The 21,533-nt window shown below is 31.2% G+C and overlaps 2 protein-coding genes across 2 annotated transcripts; both read left to right on the top strand.

Annotated features, from left to right (window-relative positions):
- The first annotated feature begins 822 nt into the window (after positions 1-822).
- Positions 823-3,825, top strand: LOC126737064 (uncharacterized). The gene is made up of 3 exons (XM_050441761.1): positions 823-2,246; positions 2,370-2,495; positions 2,933-3,825. The coding sequence occupies exons 1-3, from the start codon at positions 1,976-1,978 to the stop codon at positions 3,499-3,501; spliced, it is 966 nt and encodes a 321-aa protein (XP_050297718.1). The 5' UTR covers positions 823-1,975; the 3' UTR covers positions 3,502-3,825.
- Positions 3,826-5,923: 2,098 nt separating this feature from the next.
- LOC126737067 (ubiquitin-like protein 4A) lies at positions 5,924-6,503 on the top strand. Its single transcript, XM_050441763.1, has one exon. The coding sequence runs from the start codon at positions 6,057-6,059 to the stop codon at positions 6,441-6,443; it is 387 nt and encodes a 128-aa protein (XP_050297720.1). The 5' UTR covers positions 5,924-6,056; the 3' UTR covers positions 6,444-6,503.
- Positions 6,504-21,533: the final 15,030 nt, after the last annotated feature.

Below are 21,533 nucleotides of genomic sequence, written 5' to 3' on the forward strand. Positions count from 1 at the left end.
GATTACTAGCAATATCACAGTAGAAGGAATTGAGGACATTGGAATCTAAGGTACTTGGAATAACCAAGACATTATTTTGCCCCTAAGCTCATTTAAAATCTTCCAAGACTCTTTTGCTCTGTTGGAGGAATTATTTATCCTCCTTTGAAAGTAGGTCCACTTAGCCATTCTGATTGAGTTTCTGTAAATCTTGCGGTATCTGTTATAATAATTTAAAAATGTTGCATTGTTCATAGCGTATTTCCTAATATAAAAAAGAGAGCGCATATTTTTCCCAGATACTCGTAAACCCTTAGTATACCAAGGTTTTCTATTTTGTTTCTTAATATTGACAACAGGAAAAGCAGTGTTAAAATTGTTTAATACTATTTGATGAAAGCTATGCAGTGGGTTAACAGTAGTCAGTAGTCAATACATTATTCCAACTTGACATATTGCAAAGCAAAGAGACTTGACTTGTTATAAGGGACTGATGGCGCTAAAAACTAAACTTATGAAATTAAAATTTTTGGTTAAACTCATTTACTTAATTTACTCACGTACTTAAATCTTATATTTAAATTAAATATTATCTTGCTATCAACTATCCTGAATTTCTAACTTAATAAAACTAAACCCAAAAATCCCGAAAAATAAATTTTTAAATACAAATAAATTTTAAGGCCGGACCTGTGCAACTTTTCGCGCTATAGTATAATCAAATGTATAAATTCTTTAAAAAAATGCTTAAAACATTTATTTATTTAATGAAATGATTAAATATCGCTTAGAATATTACTTTATGACTCTTTCCACATAAAATTTTGCGATTTAAGCATGCATGTCATGTGACAATACAAGCAACACCGGCACACGGACTATTTGCGGTACATCAAAGATTCTAATAGATCTCTGAACTGAACTATATGTTAAGATTTTATGCCACAGATTGTTACCAAAGAAGCCTTCGACAAGATTTTAAATTTGGAATTAGCGAAACTACTACAAGTCGTTGGATCCATAAAATTACTGAAATTATTGACAATCACCTTGCCAACCAATTCATTAATTTTTCAAATATAAGAGATGAGAGACAAACTAATAAATTAACATTTATAGAGAGATCCAATTTTTCTTGTGTTATAGGTAGGTCCTATTGATTGCACCCATGTTGCCATATTAAAACCAAAACTGGATGAACATAACAAGTTTTTGTGATTTTATATCAATTCAATCATTATTTTTCTATGGGTAGCAGTGGTTTTAAACGACTTTTTTTTACTTTAAAGAAATAATATGGGCATATATTTAAATAAAAACACACGGAGGCGAAAAAAATTAACATAATAAATATAAATTCTTAGTGTTTACCAATAGAAAAGACAATTGACGTTAGCATCTGTCAAATATTAGGGAAAATAACAAATATATACCAAGAAACCTAAATCAAATCGAATAAAACGAGTTTAGCCGACGATTGAAATTTAGAACAGAGAAAAACAAACCACCAAGAAGGGACAAAGCCGGGACCGATTTTTCTTGCGCATGTGCGAGCTTATTTGGTATACCTGTGTTATTGCCGGTCCCCTCCCAGCCGTCGGTTAGTCCGGTAATATTCGACGCCTACTTTAGTCTAATCAAGTGTTGTCTGAATTTTTCTCTGTGTTTATTTTTTGTGTGTGTTGTCATTGTGCTCTTTATTTTATTAAAAACTTTTATAATATGCCTTATACCTGTGCTTTTCGTGGATGTCATTCAAAGACAGGGTGTGGTGTTTCTTTCTTTGCTTTTCCGCAGGAAGAAGATCGGTAAGTTCAACTTTTCTTTTAATTGTTTCCACTCAAAATAAGTTGTTTCTTTTTTTGTTTTTCGTAATTACAGGAATTCATTATTTATTTTTCATTAAATTCGTAATTACAGTAATATGAGGTATTTATCTATGCAGTAATTTAAAAAAAATACATAAATTTAGCTTTTGAATTAAACGTGTAATTTTATGACTTTCAATGCCAAGTTATGGCTGGCAGCTTGCTATAGAACAGACTTGTTTTCGATACCTAGAGAACAACTAACCAGGAACTATAAGCTCTGTGAGTACCATTTTGATGAGAAGTTTTATAGTGCAGGGCCCTCAAGAAAGCGTTTGTTACCTAACGCGTTACCAACATTATTTCCTAATCCCACAAAAAGGACTTGTGAAGGTGAACAGCTTGAGGAAGGACCGCCAAAAAAAGTCTCAAAGGAAAAGGACATACAAATTCTATCAGGTTAGCTTTTGATGGGTTAACTTAACTATAATTTTTACCTACTAACTAATATTAATTTTATGCTTGAAACCCTATTTTGCACATAAAAATATATTCTGTATATATTATATTTCTTCTTTTTAGATATTTTAATACAGCCTGCAATTATGAAACCAGCAACGTTGGCCCAGCAAAGTATTGCCGAAAAAAATTCTCCTTATGACAGAACTAAGACGCCTGAAAAACACCCATTATTGGATATTTTTTCTGGTAAGATTCTCTTCTTTCAGTTTAGTAGGTTGGAATAAGTTTTCAGTAAGAATGGATTATTCTTCAGAAAACCCTAATTAGTTTTATACCATTTTATAACAAGGCCCAGACAAGGTCTTGTTATAAAATGGTTATACAAGACTTGTCTGGGACAGGTACCAGGATTAGGATTAGGTACCAAAATGTCTGGACCCCATATAAAATGGATAAAATAATACCCTTTGTCTTTGTTTCCATTTCTATGAAAACCAACCTCACAATCACTTATTTATAATTTATTTAAAGTTTGAAAACCAAATACATAGGTAGTTTTACCTGAGCAGAATTTCCAAATTTATTTTAGTTTACCATATAGTCTATCAGTTTTACTTTCTGATTTTATTCATATTAAAGATGTAAAGTTTTAAAATGTTAAAGCATTTTTTTATTATTTGCAGGCCCAAGCACTTCACAATATTCAGTGTGCGAGCCCCTCGGCAACCTCCTATCTATCGAAATAGATAAACCGTCCGAGAATTCTCCACCAGGCCTTCTTTCTCCGTCAGCTTCTACTCAGACTTCTTCTCAGCTGAGTAGTAACACTCCCCGAAAGCGAAAACTTCGACTGCAAATTAAAAAAATGAGAAAGTTTGGTGTAACTGCTAAAGCACGCCAAAAAGAAGATCCTGATGTAAGAGATTTTAACAGGTTATGTGACAAATTTCTAAGTAAACCTTTGGCATGTGTTATTAAAACTCATGTGGCACTAAAGGGCAAGAGACGCAAATCTCATAGATTTTCTATGGAATTAAAACAATTTGCCTTAACATTGCATTTTTTAAGCCCCAAGGCATATAAATTCATAGGTAGTTTGCTTACTTTACCAACAAAAAGAAGTTTGCATAGAATTACAGAAAATATTTCTTGCCAGCCTGGTATTAATAATGCAGTTTTATATAAAGCTCTTCAAATCAAACTTAACACCCTGCTTGAGCAAGACAAGCATTGCATTTTGTGCATTGATTAAATATCTTTAAAGGCTAATATTGCTTTTAACGTTATACAAGATAGAATTGTGGGATTTGCAGATCTTGGTGAACAAACCGAAGAACCATTTATTTGTAAAAATGTGTTAGTTATTATGGCTAGAGGATTATATTCTTCCTGTAAGCAACCTTTAGCGTATTTTTTAGTAGGTTCACAATTAAAAGCCTCCAAATTAAAAACTATTATGGGGGAGCTTATTCCTAAATTACTGGAAATTGGACTTAAAATAGAAGGTATTGCTAGTGATATGGGGTCAAATTTTATTGAACTTTCTAAATTGTAAGGTGTGACACATTAAAACCCAGAATTTCAATTCGAAGACCAAAACTTGTTATATATTTTTGATCCATGTCATCTAGTCAAAGCAACAAGAAATAATCTATTTAATCATTCATTTCACTTTGACGAAAAAAAAACATCATGGACTTTCATAAATGATTTCTATCGTGCAGATAAACAACAGTTTTATAGATGTGCCCCAAAGTTGACAGATTCCCATATATGTCCCTCAGCATTTGAAAAAATTAAAGTAGGTCTCGCTAGCCAAGTTCTTAACCATACTGTGGCAAGTGGGATGAATACTTATGTAACTGTAGGTGCACTCCCTGCCAATGCATTTGGAACCATAGAGGTAATTGAGAAATTCAATAACCTTTTTGATTTATTAAATTCAATATCCTTGAGAGATCCTTGTAAATTTAAAAATGTTTATGATGGATCACCATACCAAATAGAATTTTTCCATGAGATGTTACTTTTTTTTAAACAAATTAAAAATTTGTAACTCTAGCAATAAAGATATCACAAATTCTGTGAAATTTCGTAATTGCTGGATGGTTACAATCAGAAGCACAATAAAAATATGGGAAAAATTATCAACATTGAGTTACAAGTATCTCAAGACTAGGAGGTTAAATACAGATTGTATCGAAAACTTCTTTGGTGCTGTAAGGCAGCAAAGTGGGAATAATGTTAATCCAACACCACTGCAATTCCAAAGAGCGTTTAAAAAGCTGTTCTGTCAGAATTACTTACATTCGGAAAGAATGAATTGTAAAAATGATTTGGATAGTATATTGATGAAAGTCAAATCCATCAATATACCCAAAATTTTCAATGAAAAAAAATTTGAAGTTGCAAAAGGTATTGCACTTCAAAACTATAGTTATAGGACCGACCATATTCCCACAGAAAATGCCTTTCGGTATGTTTGTGGCTATATTATGAAAAGAGCACTTGAAGTTCATATTAACTGTGATACCTGCACCAATTTCGGCAAAATGTGTGATGAAATGGATATAAATAGATTATTTCTTCATTTTAAGGCTTATAATTCCAGTATATGTAACTTTGGTGGCTTACAATCTCCTCCAGAAGAGTTTATTTCATATATATTTAAATTAGAGGAAATATTCAATTGTAATTTTGAGAAAATGTGCATAAACCAGGGAATATCTAACAATTTATTTAACATAATGAAAACTATTAATTATGAACACCCTTGTGCACATTTTCCAAAAACCTTTATCTTAAAATTATTTATAAGGTTGAAAATATTTTACACCATTAAATATAATAATAGGGTCTTAAAAACAAATAAAGATAAAAATGTTCGAAAACTAAAAATTTTGCGGAATGTATAAATGTACCTAGGTTTAATTCAATTATTGCCAATGTATTTTTGTGTTTCATTATACAATGAGCCAATCTTATTTCCTCAAAAAATAAAAGTTTGTTTAGAAGATTTTTTGTTTTACATTATTTATCCTAAATGGTAATTTTTATAGTTGGCACTATACCGGCTACTACCGGCACTATAGTTGGCACTATGACACAGAAAAAAGGGAACACGCAATAACTTTTTATTTTTCAAGATAAACAAATGAAATTTGGTATGTCAATAGAATGGTTATAAAGGCATATTTTGACGTATTCAATTGTTTTATCTTGAAAAATAAAAAAGTTGTTGCGTGTTCCCTGCTTCCTGTATCACCCGGTATAGTTTAGGTATACCTATAACTTAACTATACCAACAGTAAAATAATGTAATAGTTTTGATTTCAAATTCCCAATAAAATTTTTAATCTATTAATTGTCGTATTTCTCTCCGTGTACGGAACTATTAAATTGCCAAAACGATTTTTCTCCGTTACTTTATATGTAGCGCCAGTCATTTAAGCCCGCTCCAGGTCACCAAAATTGGACCCCAGAAAATCAACGGTAAATGCGGGTTTTGTCGCTTCTCGGTGGTTTGTTTTTCTCTGTTTAGAATCACCCTTGTCGTCACGACTGAGTCGCGATCGAATTCGAAGTCGTAATCGTATCGAGATCGAGTCGTGATTTTAGAATCCCAGCCCTTGTCACGGTTCGAAATTCGAATAAATTTGTTTGACTTTTAATGTTGACGTTTCCCTGCCAGGGAAGAACTGTCAGTCTGTTGTACAGTTTTTTGCTGTTTATTTAGTATTCTTTGTTTACAATTTTTAATCTAAAAGTTCATTAATATTTTTTTAGGAGTATTATAGTTTTATTAAAATGCAAATAATAATAAAGTGTTTAAAAGGTGGAAGTACATCTGCAGAGGTAGACCAGGGCACTTCCATACTAGATGTAAAGCGAAAAGTAGAAAAAGATCTCAAAATTCCTATTAATCAGCAAACCTTGCTAGTTTTGGGGTCTCCCCTGCAAGAAAACAAAACTGTAGGGGATTATCCAAAAATTAAAGAAGGTACGAAGCTTTACGTGGTTATTAAGAAACCAGAGAGTTTTCAAATGGTACTGACAAAGTTTTTAAGAAGAGCCTATTCAGAAGACCAAACCAGATTGATATTTGATGAATTTATGAGGAACTTTAAAAAGAACATTAATAGTCTTAGTCTGGATGATTTAGAAAAGTTGGCTACGACTTGTTTGTCTGAATAATTAATTAATGTATCTTATCTATTGTGTAAATTAAGACAATTATACTAATTTTAGTTATCACATATATGGTTTTAATTTAGTCAAAACATAAATAAATAAAGTTCTTATTTAATAACATGTATAATAAATATATAATAAAATAGCATATATAATAAATTTTGTGGCAAGTAAATCAAAAGAAGGCTAGAGAAATTTTTGGTAAAAATTTGGTTTTTTTTGTAAAGGGGGTGGAGGACAAAAATTACCTACTATTTTGCAAAAATCTTTTTCTCTACTGCCACCAAATTGCCTGGTCTGTTTTTTTGTAGTTCTATGGTAAGGACCTTTGGTGTGACACTCAAATCGCAAAACAGGTTTACCACTAACTAAAACTTTATTACTAATATAATAATTTTACTCTTGACTCTTTAATAATAATAATAAAAACTAACCCCACTCAACAACCCTCCGCAATAATAATAAAAATGTTTATTAATCCTCAAGAAAATATCAGTACAACTGTTAGAGAAAATAGACACATGTAAATCTAGGATGCAATATAAGTTTAGACTAAACCTAACTCTTGCTACTTAATATTTAATTGATTATAAGCCATAGGTATACAAAAAGACAAAGCAGTTATAGGCCTTTTCTTTGTATTATTTTGAAAAGCATTTATAGATGGAAAGAAGTCCGGTATATGTTAATCACACAAGTTGCTATATTATAGGAAAATCTGCTTTTAAAAATCTCTTTGGGATGTTCAGAGGATTTTGAAGTCTTATATTGACTCTGTGTGTAATAGCCCTGTACTTAAATTTATGTATTAGGTAGGGAAGACATTTATTTTTTAGATTCTATAGCAAAACACAGTGTAATTTAACTCTCTTCTTTGAGACATATTCAGCCAGTGCAAGTCCTTTAATTTGTGCGATACCCCATGTGGTTGTTGTATTGCAAATATGTATTTTACACTTTTTGCACAGGCTTCTTGTCCCTATGATCAAGACAAGGACCATAAATAATATCACAGAAATTCACACGTAAAATAATCAACCTTTATTTTATATCTGGGACTTGGTTCTAAAAGGGCCAAAGTCACAAATCGCAATTTTTGACAAATTGACTTTAAAGGTAATGAGGTCGCATTAGGTTTGGTTTTTACAACATAGATAGGTTTCTATATTTTTCTTAAGCTTGATTTGGGTATGGAGGATATTGGTTTTTAAAAAAAATCTTAAAAATGTATAAAATAAATTTATTTTTCAAAATAAATTGACATTGGCCTTTTTTTAATAAATAATAAATTAAACTAAAAACACTTTGGCCCAACTTAAAAAAATCAAAATGAAACTAAAAACACAAGAAAAAACTTCGTAAAAGTCGTTGCACATACATTTTGATAAAAATATAGGCACCTAAAGCGAATCTTCATCATCTTCACTTTCACTAAGATTATTAATTGCAGTCTCAGAAGAAGTTAGTCCATTAAGAAACTGCAGATAGTATGGCTGACTGTTTTTATCAATAAATGGTAATAAGTCCCTCAAATGTTGTACTTTATTTTTTGGAATGCCTAACGGTTTTTTATTAATAGGGAAAAGTTTTATTGCATTTTCGGAATTACGGGTTGATTTTCTTAATAAATTTAAAGTTTGATATGGCTCGTCTTCAGCAAAAGTGGTTTTGTATTTCAGCAGACCAAACAACAGGGTTTCCCAAAGTATTAACTTTTTTGTGCTGAAACTTTCCCGAAATGAGTGACTTAAAATTCAAGAATTCTTCCTGAGCCATCTGATGCACAAAAATTGGGGGTTTCCTAGGCACTAAACGAATTAAATTGGCCCAGTCTCTAGGAATTTCTATTTTTACTGTGGTATTTTTTCTAGCCTTTTCAATGGCTGCATGAATTTGGGCGGCTTCCATATGAGTATGTCCTGGAATAAGAAATTTGTAATATATGCTGACATGCCTTCCTTCTCGTTTCAAATATTCTTCAATAATCGTTAGCAGCATAGCAGAAATTAAAATGTTTTTGTTTTGTCCAGGACAACAATCACTGTACATAATTATTTATATCGATATTGGCCTTATAAGAAGTTATATAATATTGGATACCTGGGGCCTATGTTCACATTAGCCCTTTTATTGAAAAAAGAGTATAAAATTAAAATGTTGACATTGGCCTTTAGCGGATTTGTAATTTTTTTCCTGTGAAAGATAGACTTTGGCCCTTATTATACATAATTATCTGGTCTGTGCCGATTTCAAAAATGCACTTAAACCCAAATCTAAAAAAAATGACTTTGGCCCTTTTAGAACCAAGGCTCAGATATATATTGCTAACAATATTATTATCTTTGTGAGAAGATTAAAACTTTAACTAAATCTACTTATAAGTGACTTTATATAGTAAAGATGTAATGAATAGACTAAAAAATCCAATGAAGCATGACTGAACAAGTTTAAAAGGTAACCTATACAATTGACTATAGGGGATTGGACCTTTATCCCTATTGCATATTATGATTTTTTAATATTGCTAAACTTTCATATGCATCTAATTTTCAATTGTTATTAACTGGTCTAAGTAATTTTAAGGTATCTATTATGACAGAGTGACCAGTATTTAAAAGATGTTCAGCCAAACTTGACTTTTCAATTCTTCCATATTTTACATGTTCTTTAAATCTGACATTAATTGATCTTCGTCTTTGCCCTATGTATTTTTTATTGCAATCATTTGAAGTAATCTCATACAGTAAATTTACCTTTGAACAAGACACAACCAATTTCCATTCTCAGATACCCTAGTCTTCAAAAAATTATAATCGGTTAGAATTTGATGTTTATAGGAAAGAAGAAAATAATTTTAGATACATAACTAGTGACTAACCATTGTTCTCAACATGAAATGGCTAGCATGCATCGCTTGGTCTCATTTCCTCTAAGTAATAACAGATTTAATAAAGAGAAAGAAAGAATTGTATTGCTAGGGTCACTGGTTATGATGGTAGGATTATTCATAAGCTGATTAAAAGACATAAGTTCTAATCTTAAGTCTCAATCTTAAAAATATCTAGGACATTTCACACATATTCACATAGGGAAGATTATAGAGTGCATTTTGAGAACTACAAATATTGACTGCTCCCTCTTTGTTTATATTAGAAATTTACTATTAAAAAATATAAAAAGGGAAATCTGTAAATTCATAACCAATGAATAATCTTGTTCCAATCTACTGGTATCTAAAGACATATCAAACTGGTGCAGGCTATTGGGCTATCCAATTTTTTAACTCACACAGGAACTTAAAGAGCTGAATTACTGCAGCTTTAAGAATTAAATAAAAGAAATTTTAATAGTAAATACATTTTATTTGTTGCATGAATTTTTATCTAATTTTTACTGCTTTTTATTAATGTCAAAAATTGTGTGTTGATATTTTCAAATTACTACCTGTGTAAATATTTTATATTTTAGTTTGTTTTAGTTTTTAGTGTTATTGTATTTTTTGATTAACGTATGTAAGCAACTCAAATGGAAAGAACATAAATAAACAATTTTAATTTTGAATTTCAAAAAGATGAAAATAAGCAAACCTTCATTGCAATTACATATAATTCTATCTTGATAAAAGGTTTGATAGGGTTTTTAAAGAATTAGATCTAAGAATGGTCTATCAACGTTCGGTCAAGTTAAGAAATCTTTTAGGATTGTGATAAGAAGTACATAAGGCAAACAAGAAGATCAATTAATTTCAGATTAAACGAGCATGTAGATCTTGTGAAATATGGCAGTAATTATGCCAAGTTGTAAAGTCAAGTTTGGTTGAACATGTTTTAAATACTGGCCTCTTTGCAGAAATAAATCGAATCCCTTATAGTCAATTGTATAGTTTAGTTAGTGATTAAGCTTTGTTCAGCAATGCTTCAATGCATTTTTCGCTCTATTAGTATATATGGATTATGATGTATTACATCTTTATTATATAAGGCCTCTTGTAAGTACATAGTATTAGTTTAAATCTTCTCCTGAAGATTTGAAGAAACTAATCGTTAGCGGAACACGATTCACGAATATGTCGAGAATAAAATGAAGAGTGCCGATGCCGGTTAGTGGTAAAACTGTATTGTGATTGGTTTTTTAATAAAAACAAATATAGTCACCCTAACTTAAACCTAGATAATTTTTTTTGTTGGATATAGCTGAAAAAAAACTACATCAGACGATCGATTTAAAGGTATGTTTTCGTCGATGTTTCGATCTCTATTAGATCATTCTCAGGATTTAAAAACATTTTGCCCTTAGAAACATCACGATTCACCTTAATTCTTAAAAAGTTACTAAGTCTACCCAAATCCTTCATTTCAATTTTTTAGCCTTTTTTTGGCGGTTGTTCCCGAAGAAATCGGACGCGTGCTTGCTAATTAAACAATCATAGACTTACTAATTTTGTGTATCCTACCTATAAAGTGTATAAAGGTGAAAAGCCAAAGAAAGCTTGATAAGATCTTGCGTTTTATTTACAAAGAGGTTGGGGGAGCGGTTCAGATAGGTTTTATAGTCAATGTAACTTTTATAGGTTAGATTATTGAAGTAAAAATGGGGAGGCGCAGAGGCACTACGCCCCCATCTGAATATAATAAAATAGTGTGTAAGTATGAAAGCAATTCCATAGGACCTTTTCAGGTAATAATTCAAGGAACAAGAGATAAGAATATTGGTGGGCTACACCTAATGTCCTTAGCAAAATTTCTATTTGAACAAAACTTCAAAAACCTGAAAGGACCCATGAGGAAGGGCAAAAATAAGATAATAATGGAATTTAACAATTATATTGATGCCAATGATAATATGGAAGTTAAAAATAAAGGTTATTATGCATACTTATGTTCTGGAATATAATGTCTCTTGTAAAGGGCTTGTGAGAAATGTTTATAAGGGGGTTAACAGAGGAAGAACTATTAGAAGCTACGAAAACATTCACAGAGGTATTGCGGGTAAAAAGGGTTCAATAGACGAACTACAAACGAAAAAAAAGAGGTAATATATATGTATCTACAGGTACATGTCTATTCACCTTCAAACAAAAAATTATCTTAAAAACTAATAATATATGGTTTAGAAATGATGGTAGATCCTTAAGTTATGCCGGTAACGCAATGTTATCAATGTCTACTGTACGGACATACAAGTCGACAATGCAGAGGGGAAAAAGTAGGGTCAGCAATGTGGAAAGCTAGAACATGAATCATTCAATATACAAGTGTCCTGAAAGATTGAGACAAAAACAAATAAGACTGTATATGTCTTTAGAACACAGGCAGCATGATCCAATATTTGGAGAATAAACATACAAGTGAAACCTAATCTCCGGTAAGAAGTATAATTGACGAGACCTCAAACGAGTCAATGGAAATGAACATTAAGAACATACAAATAAAACAAGGATAGAAGACAGGATTCCGAACAGCAAATGTAAATAGACAGGAATATAACTCATCTGAAAGAAGACAGCAGGAACAGGATAAATTACAATCAATTGAAATTGATGGAGAAGAGTGGTAAAGAGTATTGCACGATAATGCAATGAAATATTAGAAATATTAAATCAACATGAAATTACTCATAAATTAATACAAACATAATAGCATTAAATGAAAATTGGCTTAAGAAAGGTATAAAGATAAATTTAAGAGAATATAAAATGGTAAGATTAGATTAGAAACGCCTTTATTTTAATCTAGGCGAAGGGCAGCAGAGCTGTTTACTTAATCAAGTATGAACATTCAATTTACAGGTTTAACTAACATACTTCACAAAATAGAAGTCAGTACTTAAATATATTTATTCAATAACAAAGACTACTTACATAGATAAATAAATTCTTACTGAATTGCAAAAAAAGAAATACGTACTAAAGTAATGTTCCAATATATCCATATATAAAATGCAATAACTCACAAATTATTAGGTAAGTGAATATTTTATAATTTTTCAAATTCAAATTCAAAACGTTTATTTGCCAATATCAAAAATTACAAAACAGTTGTACTTATGATGTAAGTGAAGTTAGCAAATAGGAATGCATCTCGATTATAAAAACCGTTTCTCAAAAGTACCTGTGCAAGAGGCACTTTTAAGTGATACATCCTCAAGAAAAAGCAACAAAAAAGGAAGTAAAAATAACAAGAAAACTAAAAAAAACCCTACTAATATTTCTTCGATACTTTTTGATAGTGAGAGCTTGAAAATTTTTTTAAAAAAATACAATTTATTTATATTTATGTACACAGGGCAGGGGTAAGCAACGACTGAATCAGGGAAGGCGCAGGAGTGGAAACACATCCAATATAAATAATGAGTATAAATAATATGATACAGGTATATCTTGTTAAATGCGAAACGAAAATGTAAGTGAAGACTTGACCCAGTACAGCTACATGAATATGACACAACCTGAATGAAAAGAGACTGGAAAAAAGTCCTATTGACATTCATTTCAATACATATTTAATTATTAGGCATCATACTGTGACTGCATAAGCATATTTCTTATGTACTTCTAATAATCTTTAACACAATGAGGCAAATTGTTTTGCAATCCACAAATGGACTGCAACGTAACTAAATGATTTTTGAAAAGCTGCTGTTGTATGCTGAGATTGCTGAGGAACTCTAAAAATATTAAACCGTCTGGTATTATGGTTGTGTTCATGCACATTGAAGAGTTTTCTTAGATATGGTGGGTTTCCCGACTTTAAAATTCTGTATATGAAAGAGTAAATGTGATATTTGCGTCTATTTGACATTGAAAGAATAAAATGATTGTTAAGATATGGGGTAATATGACTTCTGTAGCAAATATTAAAGGAAAAACGCATACAGGATTTCTGCACTTTTTGAATAGAAGATGACTGCCGAAGTAATTGCATCATTGTAGATTACATCACCATAATCAAACAATGATAATATTAAAGAGTTGCACAAAAAATACTTGGTTTCACTCGATAAGTAACGCTTTAGATTATTTAAATATTTTAAGCGCATATAAGTGGCAATTTTTTTGTTTATGTGGGCTGAAAAAGACAAAGTATTATCAAAAATAATACCCAAATTCTTTGCTTCATTAACCACCGGTACTACTGTATTGTCTATTTTAACCACAAAGTCTTGAGAAATATGTTCTATGTTAGTTCTATTGGATCTTAGAAATAAGAGACACGATTTTGAAGGGTTTAGTTTCAAATTATGAGCCTTAGCATATATATGTAAATTATTTAAGTCGGAATTAAATTGTGTTTGTGAGTGTCGTAAGGAATTTAATGAGAACGATGTATAAATCTGAGAATCATCTGCTTATTGTTGTAGTTTTGAATAAGATATAAAATTGTTCATATCAGCAACGTATAATGAGAATAATAAGGGTCCTAATAGAGATCCCTGAGGTACCCCAGTGGTACCAGGAATAAATTCAGATTTTGAGTATAAGGGATAAGAATCAATCTCCACGCATTGAAACCTGCTGGTCAGGTAGGATCTCAGCAAAGCAATAGAAATATTAGACAAACCAAAGAAATTTAATTTAGCTAGCAGCATATCATGATTTAGAGTGTCAAATGCCTGACTAGTGCCTGATATCATTCATAAGATTTACCAGACAAGTATATGTACTAAAATTTTTCCTAAACCCGGATTGACATTCAGGTATAATTTTATAGGAATTTGAAAATGCAGTAATTTGATTCTATACGTGTCTCTCTAGAACCTTAGACAAAACTGGTAAAATACTAATAGGGCGTAGATCTTTAGGGTTTGAGACTTTTGCCAATGGTTTAATGATAGCCTTTTTCCACAAGTCTGGAAATTGATTTTCTAAGATGCAGGAATTAATAATATTGAGTAGCGGTTTGCTACAAAATGGAAAACAAGCAACAACATCTCTTATTGCTATTCCATCATGACCTACTGAATTAGTACCAATTGATGCTATAATATCTTTTAAAGTGGTCTCATCCATAAGATTAAAATTTAGTGAATTGGAGAAATTGAGAGCTTTGTTATTTTGATAAAAGGAAATTTTTTCTTTGCAAGTAGTGTCATTCAATTTATTAGAAGTAGCAAAGAAGTCATTGAGTACATTAGCTTCAGATAATGCGGTAGGTATATTGTAATCATTTTTTCTTTGTATAATATTTTACTTCTTTACTGTATCCCAAAAGGGCTTTTCAGAAGTTTTAGATAAGTTGCGAAAATAAGCATTTGTCGCGTATGACATCGTGTTTAGTAAAATTTTTTAAATTACGATAGTACTGAAGGCAGTTACCACTTTTAGTTTTCAGATATTTTTTATGTGCTTTGTCTCTTAGTTTTATAAGTAGTTTAATGTTATCGGTTATACATGGAGTAAAAGGCTTACTTTTATTATTTTTCTTTAATTTTGTAGGTGCAAATTTGTCAATTAAATATTTGATATTTGAACTAAAAATGTTTAACTTTTCATCTATATTAGGAGAATAATAAATTTTGTCCCATGGTAAGAGGCTAGCAGCATAATCAAAGGCATCTCGATTATTAGAAATATTATTGTAGTCTCGACATCTAAAATATTTGGCTTTAATAGTTGATAAAAAAAAGAAAAAAAATTCTGACAAAAAGGTGAAATTGCTATTGATGGGTTTACTGGCGGAGAGGAGCTTTTAGCTTTTAAGGCAGGTATCGATAAGTATCAAATCTAAGTCGAGTGTTATAAGTATTGTAGAAATTAGGAGCAAGATAAGAAAATTACCATTTAAGCAGTGTGGTACGGTGGCGTCGTATATGGAGCTGACTGTTATGTCAAGTATTGAGGCCTTGCATTGCAGATCTAAATGTAATCTTTAGCCGAAGGTAAGCAGGCAAACCAGTTTCTAAAAGCTTGTGCAAAAAACAAGTGATGTCCAGCTTCAGTCGGTTATTCATATTTAACCAGTTAAAAGAGATGAGATTAAAAATTAAGCGGATGCATGAATTTTTAATTCTTTGCAGTCGATTTTTTGATTGCAAATCTAGGAAACCCCCATATACCACACCTGCATAATTACAATGAGATAAAACCAGAAAGATTTACAAGGCTGTTTTTTTAGAGAGAAATTTAAATACTTGTTTATAAAAAGTTGCTTTAAAGAGATAATTGATTTTTGAACGATTCTTCCCGCTTGCTTTTTAAACCTTAAATTTGAATCAAAAAGTACTTCCAAGTCTTTGTACTCATGCATAGGAATATTATAGATTGCCACCTTAAGCTTATAATTACTATAAGCTCATTCTTTGTTTGGACCAAAAAACATGACGGTTGATTTTGATGGATTTATTTCATCCCATTTTTTGTTGCATAAATGTATATATTATTTAGGCATCTATTCATCGAATTCTCGGTATCCACTACATTTCTAGAATTAAAGCTAATTCGCATCTGGGTATCATCTACGTACCTTTCCATTTCACAATTACTCTCAACAAGGTTTTCCATATCAAATGTGTAAATTAAAAACAGCAAAGGTCCTAGAATTAAACCTTGAGGCACACCCTACGTTAACGGTAAAAAATCAGATATTTCAAAACCCACTTGTACTTGCTGCGTCTGTTCCTTTAAATAATCTATAATAAAATTAACCGCTGAGTGTACAAATCCATAATAGCAAAGCTTTTCACCTAGAACATTGAAAGGCTTTTCAATGCTTTAAGCTTTTCACACAATAAGCGATGATCCAACGTGTCAAAAGCTTTGCTAAAATCCAAAAATACTAGTGCAGAAGTATTTTCGCGATCTGCATCCTGAATGTTATCCAGCCTATTTATCAACATGTGCTATAATTCTTACGGAATCTTCATTGAGAATTTGGTATCAAGTTGTTCTGTGATAAAAATTTGTAAATTTGGTGAATGCAAAAATTTTTCGAAAATTTTAGAAATGACGGGTAGAAGGCTTATAGGACTCAGGTCTGAAATGTTACCGGCACGAGCTGGAGAAAGAGAAATACAGAATTCATACAAGTAAGAGAGGATAGATATGATGTGGAAAGGAGGATATAGTGTTTTTAGTGCAGGAAGAAATTGCCAGCAACAATGTGAAAATTAATGAGAAACTATACATTTTTAAGAGAAGGAATCTAAATAAGGCAAACTGGGAGCAATATAGAGATAAAGTATTAACTGAAGTAAGTATTAGAAACCACATAATAACCTATGAGGAGCTAGAAGAAATTATGCAGAATGCAGCGAGGGAAACTATACCGTTTATGAGCGATCATCGATTAAAACAATAAAGAAAAATTAGTGTATGGTGGGATAATGAATATGATGATACAATTAAAAGAAGAAAACAGGGAATGAAGAACTTAAATGAAAATCATACTAGGGAACACTATATTTGAACGAAACTAGAATTGAATAGAAAAAAGCAGGGCAGTTTTGTGAAGGAATGAACAGAAACACACCAGTTAAAAAATATGGAAAATGATTAGAACATTTTCTAATAATCAAATCAGTGGAAAAAGTTCTGGACTACCAGGGCAAAATGTACCAATCAAAATCTTGGAAAAATTGGGGTCATCCAATGATCCACTATCTCCCAGAAAAAGTAGTGGAATTTTACAATAAATGTATAAACAAAGGGAGAATACCAGAGAAGTGGAGAAATATATGCCTTTAAAAAAGATAAAAACGGAGCAGATCCACAAAATTACCGACCTATAGCACTGAAGTCATGCATAGTTAAAATATTGGAAATTGTAATTAAAAATAGGGTTGAATGGATATGTGAACATATTCTACAGAAATATTAGATAGGTTTTGGAAAAACTGAAGGGTGTAATGAGCTACTAGCTGTATTGACTACAATTATACAAAAGAATTTTCAAGAAAAGAAATATACGATAGGGATATTCATAGATATTGCGGGGGCATATGATAGTGTGATGATATATGATGTGAATAAATTATACAGAGAAATGGAGGACATCAAGGGAGTAAATAGAAAGATAAATAACATAATTTATCAATTACCGAGCAAAATAAACGCATACATAATAGACCAAGAAGGAGGTATGTGGGGGTCTAAATGTTTGACTAGAGACTTAGCACAGGGCTCGCCACTAAGTCCATTGTTATTTAGTATTTATACTCAAAAAATATGATGAATATGAAAAATTGATGATTTGGTATTAATAACAGAAGGGGACGGCCAGAACAGAGAGAAGTTTGGAAGGATAGAAAACAAAGAAATACAATAAGTAGAGTGTGCAATAAGGGAAGGAAGGGGATAAAAGTAATGAAGGCAATTACAAGAGTCTGCTGGGGTGCGGATCCCAAAATATTAATGAATGTGTACAAGGGTACGATCACACCTGGACTGCGGCGGCATATTCTTAAGCCCAAATACAAAAAGAAATTTTATGGAATTAGATCGGGTTCAATTCCAAGCACTGAGAGTGATATTGGGTTGCATGAGATCTACCCCAACAAATATTTTATCACATGAATGTCAAGAAATGTCTTTAGATTATAGGAGAGTTTGGCTTACAAAAAAAAAATTAAAACAAGCGAGTAAAAGGAATAACCCTATAATTGAACAATTAAATTTAATAAATAATATAGATAAAAGCGACATTTCAAGAATAGAACCTTACCATATTTATCGAGTGCATACGAGGAAATTAAAAACAGTAGAATGGAATTTAAAATAAATAATAGAAGTCCAATATATAATATAAATAAAGATGTTAGGGCCAAACCAATTAGTAATATGAAATTAATTTATCAAAAGGGAATAGTAACGCAAACCAGATATTCCAAAATATAATGAATCGAAATTATCAGAGATATACTATAATGTTTACAGACGTGTCTCTAAATGGGCTCACTGATAAAGCAGGTTTTGGTGTACATTGCAGGGAATTGAGGGAAAACTTATAGCAAGAGCCAGATAACATTAATATATGCACAGCGAAAACGGTGGCCATACACAAAGCTGTTCACATACTATTGAAAAACAATATTGAAAGATCCATAATAATTAAATGTACCATACCCTATAGAGTTAAATAGCAGAGAGTTTGAACCATTATTAAAAAGACAACAGTGTAAAAAGTGGACAAAAGCATGGGAAAGGAGATAGGACAATAAAGAAAAGAAATATGAATTAATGAGGGCAAAGGAACAACAAACCGTGATTTTATAACATAGAATACATGTAATTCAGATAGTAAGAGTCAGAAGTAGACACTGTCTATATCAGGCACATATACATAGAATAGGAGTTAGGGATTCACCTAATTGTGAGTGTGCAGCTTATGGATCATTTGAGCATCTTCTTTTTCAATGTAATAAAAAAAACCTAATCTGTATGACGAGTTAATTAAAGTAAATATAGGAACATATATATCTATATAAAAATATCTCAATTGAATCACTCTCTTCCAGTCTTAAGATAGAAGTCGTGAAGCTAACCTGTGAATATCTGAATAAAAACAAAATCAACAACGATCAAAAAGAATTTTTAAATCGCCTTGGTTACTGTCGGGTTGTTAACGGTGCTCAATTCGAACATTAAATTTAGATAGGTATTTCTTTAATTTTACATTTTATAATTTTTCGCTCAAAATTGCTTATGTAACCACTATTCATTTGTACCATATCCTTTATAAAAAAATTCGTTCTTTCTGATTCTGCATTAAAAAAGAGTGGTTTCCATTTAGAAAACATATTGATAGTTCGGGTATTTTTTTCAGAAACGGTTTATTTCATTTTTATTGAATTTATCCGCTACTTTACGGATGCACTGTATAGTAAATTGATTTAGATTGTTTGTCTTGGCAGGTGATTACAATTTATGTGGTAAATTGTAATTTACCACATAAATTGGCTAGATGGGAATAATGATCTTAGTTTGGTGGTTGATGGCTTTCTGGAGAATGCTTCAGTTTCTATAACTTTTTTTCAGGTAAATGGGGTGTTAAATAACAATGGCGTTGCCTTATATCTAGTATTTAGTGGCTCAGATTTAATTAGTTTGAACGTGTAATAGACATGGTTTTTGAGAATAGCTTACACCATACAGCAATTAGTTTTGACCTTTGTTGTGCAGAAAATTCTGATGATATGATATATGAAAACACATTTTTATGATTTTGGTAAGAGAGATTACATGGCAATTAATGATTGTCTTGCTGGGATAGACTGGGATCAATTGTTTTTGGAATGAACATTTATTGATGTCATAGTTAAAATTTTCTATAATGTGATTGTTGTTATTTTTACTTTTATGCTTGAAAAAAAAATTAAGAAAAATTCAAAGAACTATATCGAGAGCTCACTGTTGAGAAAAGTGGACTGTATTTATGCGTTAAAAAATTATTATTAAATTTTTTTTTATTGTTAAAAAGGAAATTGTTGTGAGACCTTACCTGGTTTTCTCTCTACAGTACTTCACTCGGACTGCCTTTTCACTCCCGTTAGCTAACCAGCTTTTAAATAATTTCAATAAAAAATATAAATAAATAAATAATATATGTAATCTGGATTCATTTTACTTTGAATATCGACTTCCTTATAGAATATCTTATCATATTTTATAAAGAAAAATGCTTCATATTTATTAAAGAGGAGTAGTATTGTTTTGTGCCTGTCAAAATAGTGAAAATTTTTTATGATAATAGAAAGTGTGTTTTTTCGCCATTTCTATATAAGCATTTGACATCATTGCATCAGAGATGTTGCAAGCAACCAAACTGCAAATAGTTCCACGGCAACGCTAACTCTAGCCTTTCAATGTTCTAAGACTCCGTTCCTTGATTTATGGATAATATCTTTGGTATGACCACTTAGTGATATGTTATATTTTTTCTTTTGTTGTGATACTGTGATTACTTAATGCTTGGTATATGTGTTTTTACTTTTATATCTGTATATATATATTTTTTTTTTATGTTTATATAGGTATGCTATGTAACACTTTTGTATTACGTTTGATTTTTCATTTCTTTTTTCTATTTGATTCCTTATGTAAATAAACAAATAAATTTTATATTTAACAAAGTTCTGTCAATCACCTCTAGCTAACCTCACTTTGCTATATCAAATGGGAACCCCTATCGTGTGACACTGATATCATTGTAAGCAGCATTAAAATGTCTATTTACCAATGCCCAAATATTTTTAAATCGGTTGACGTTGCGAATAGTGAGCTAAAATATCTGGAAATAATGAATATTTTATCAAAGTCATACTTTGGTATGTCAAATGGCTATCCTATAATGGGATACATCATATTTCATTCATCTATTGACAGTGGAAAAATTATCATTCTTGCCCTACTAGTTTAATTGAAAGCATTTACGTCATAAAATGGTTTTGACTATTTTACATCATACAGGTCTCAGTCAATTGCATTGGCGTTAACTGTTGGCTTAATAAACAATATGTTTAAGCCATGTAACTATTTCGCCAAGAGTCCACCAACGATCTATTTTTGCAATCTGAAAATCCTAAAAACTCAAGCAATTTAATGTTAGCTACATTAATTCATGTTATGTAAAATAAACCAAGAGCTCATGGCCAAAAATCCAACATTTTTTGTAAAGATTAGTTTATTAATAGTTGATAATGCCCCGCATCTACGTAAATCTATCTACTTGATAGCATTTACAGGCATGTAATTTTTGACGCGACTATCGTAACTGCTACGTATTTAATAGGGTGGAGCGAATACTGGACCAAAATAACTAATTTTCGAAAACGAATATGCCTGGGTGTGCAAAAGATGCCTTTCGGGGTTCTTATTTACCGAAAAAAATCCGAATGACTTATGACAATTCCATCGGCTGCCGAAATGACCTTGAAAATTTTAAAATTAAAAAAATCTTTAAAACTGCAAAAAAAGCCAAACATGCAGCTCTCAGCTAGTTTTTCATGTTGTTTCATGCTCAATTGTTTTTTAGTATCAAATTGCGGCAATATTTGTCTTGATTCAATACGAGCTCTAATAAATCCGTCTCGTGCTTCAGGGCCATAAACCGCTATAGAGGCTTCAGTAACTAACTTAACTGCTCGTTCAACTGCCTGTGA

The sequence above is a fragment of the Anthonomus grandis genome, chromosome 6, assembly GCF_022605725.1.
Source record: "Anthonomus grandis grandis chromosome 6, icAntGran1.3, whole genome shotgun sequence".
In the NCBI taxonomy this organism is placed as follows: domain Eukaryota; kingdom Metazoa; phylum Arthropoda; class Insecta; order Coleoptera; family Curculionidae; genus Anthonomus; species Anthonomus grandis.

What these genes read in the sequence shown, in the direction of transcription:
- LOC126737064 (XM_050441761.1), top strand. Translation starts at nt 1,976, where the DNA reads ATGACTTTCAATGCCAAGTTATGGCTGGCAGCTTGCTATAGAACAGAC. An exon ending in GGACATACAAATTCTATCAG is followed by an intron (nt 2,247 to 2,369) that starts GTTAGCTTTTGA and finishes TCTTCTTTTTAG; the next exon opens with ATATTTTAATACAGCCTGCA. An exon ending in ATTATTGGATATTTTTTCTG is followed by an intron (nt 2,496 to 2,932) that starts GTAAGATTCTCT and finishes TATTATTTGCAG; the next exon opens with GCCCAAGCACTTCACAATAT.
- LOC126737067 (XM_050441763.1), top strand. Translation starts at nt 6,057, where the DNA reads ATGCAAATAATAATAAAGTGTTTAAAAGGTGGAAGTACATCTGCAGAG.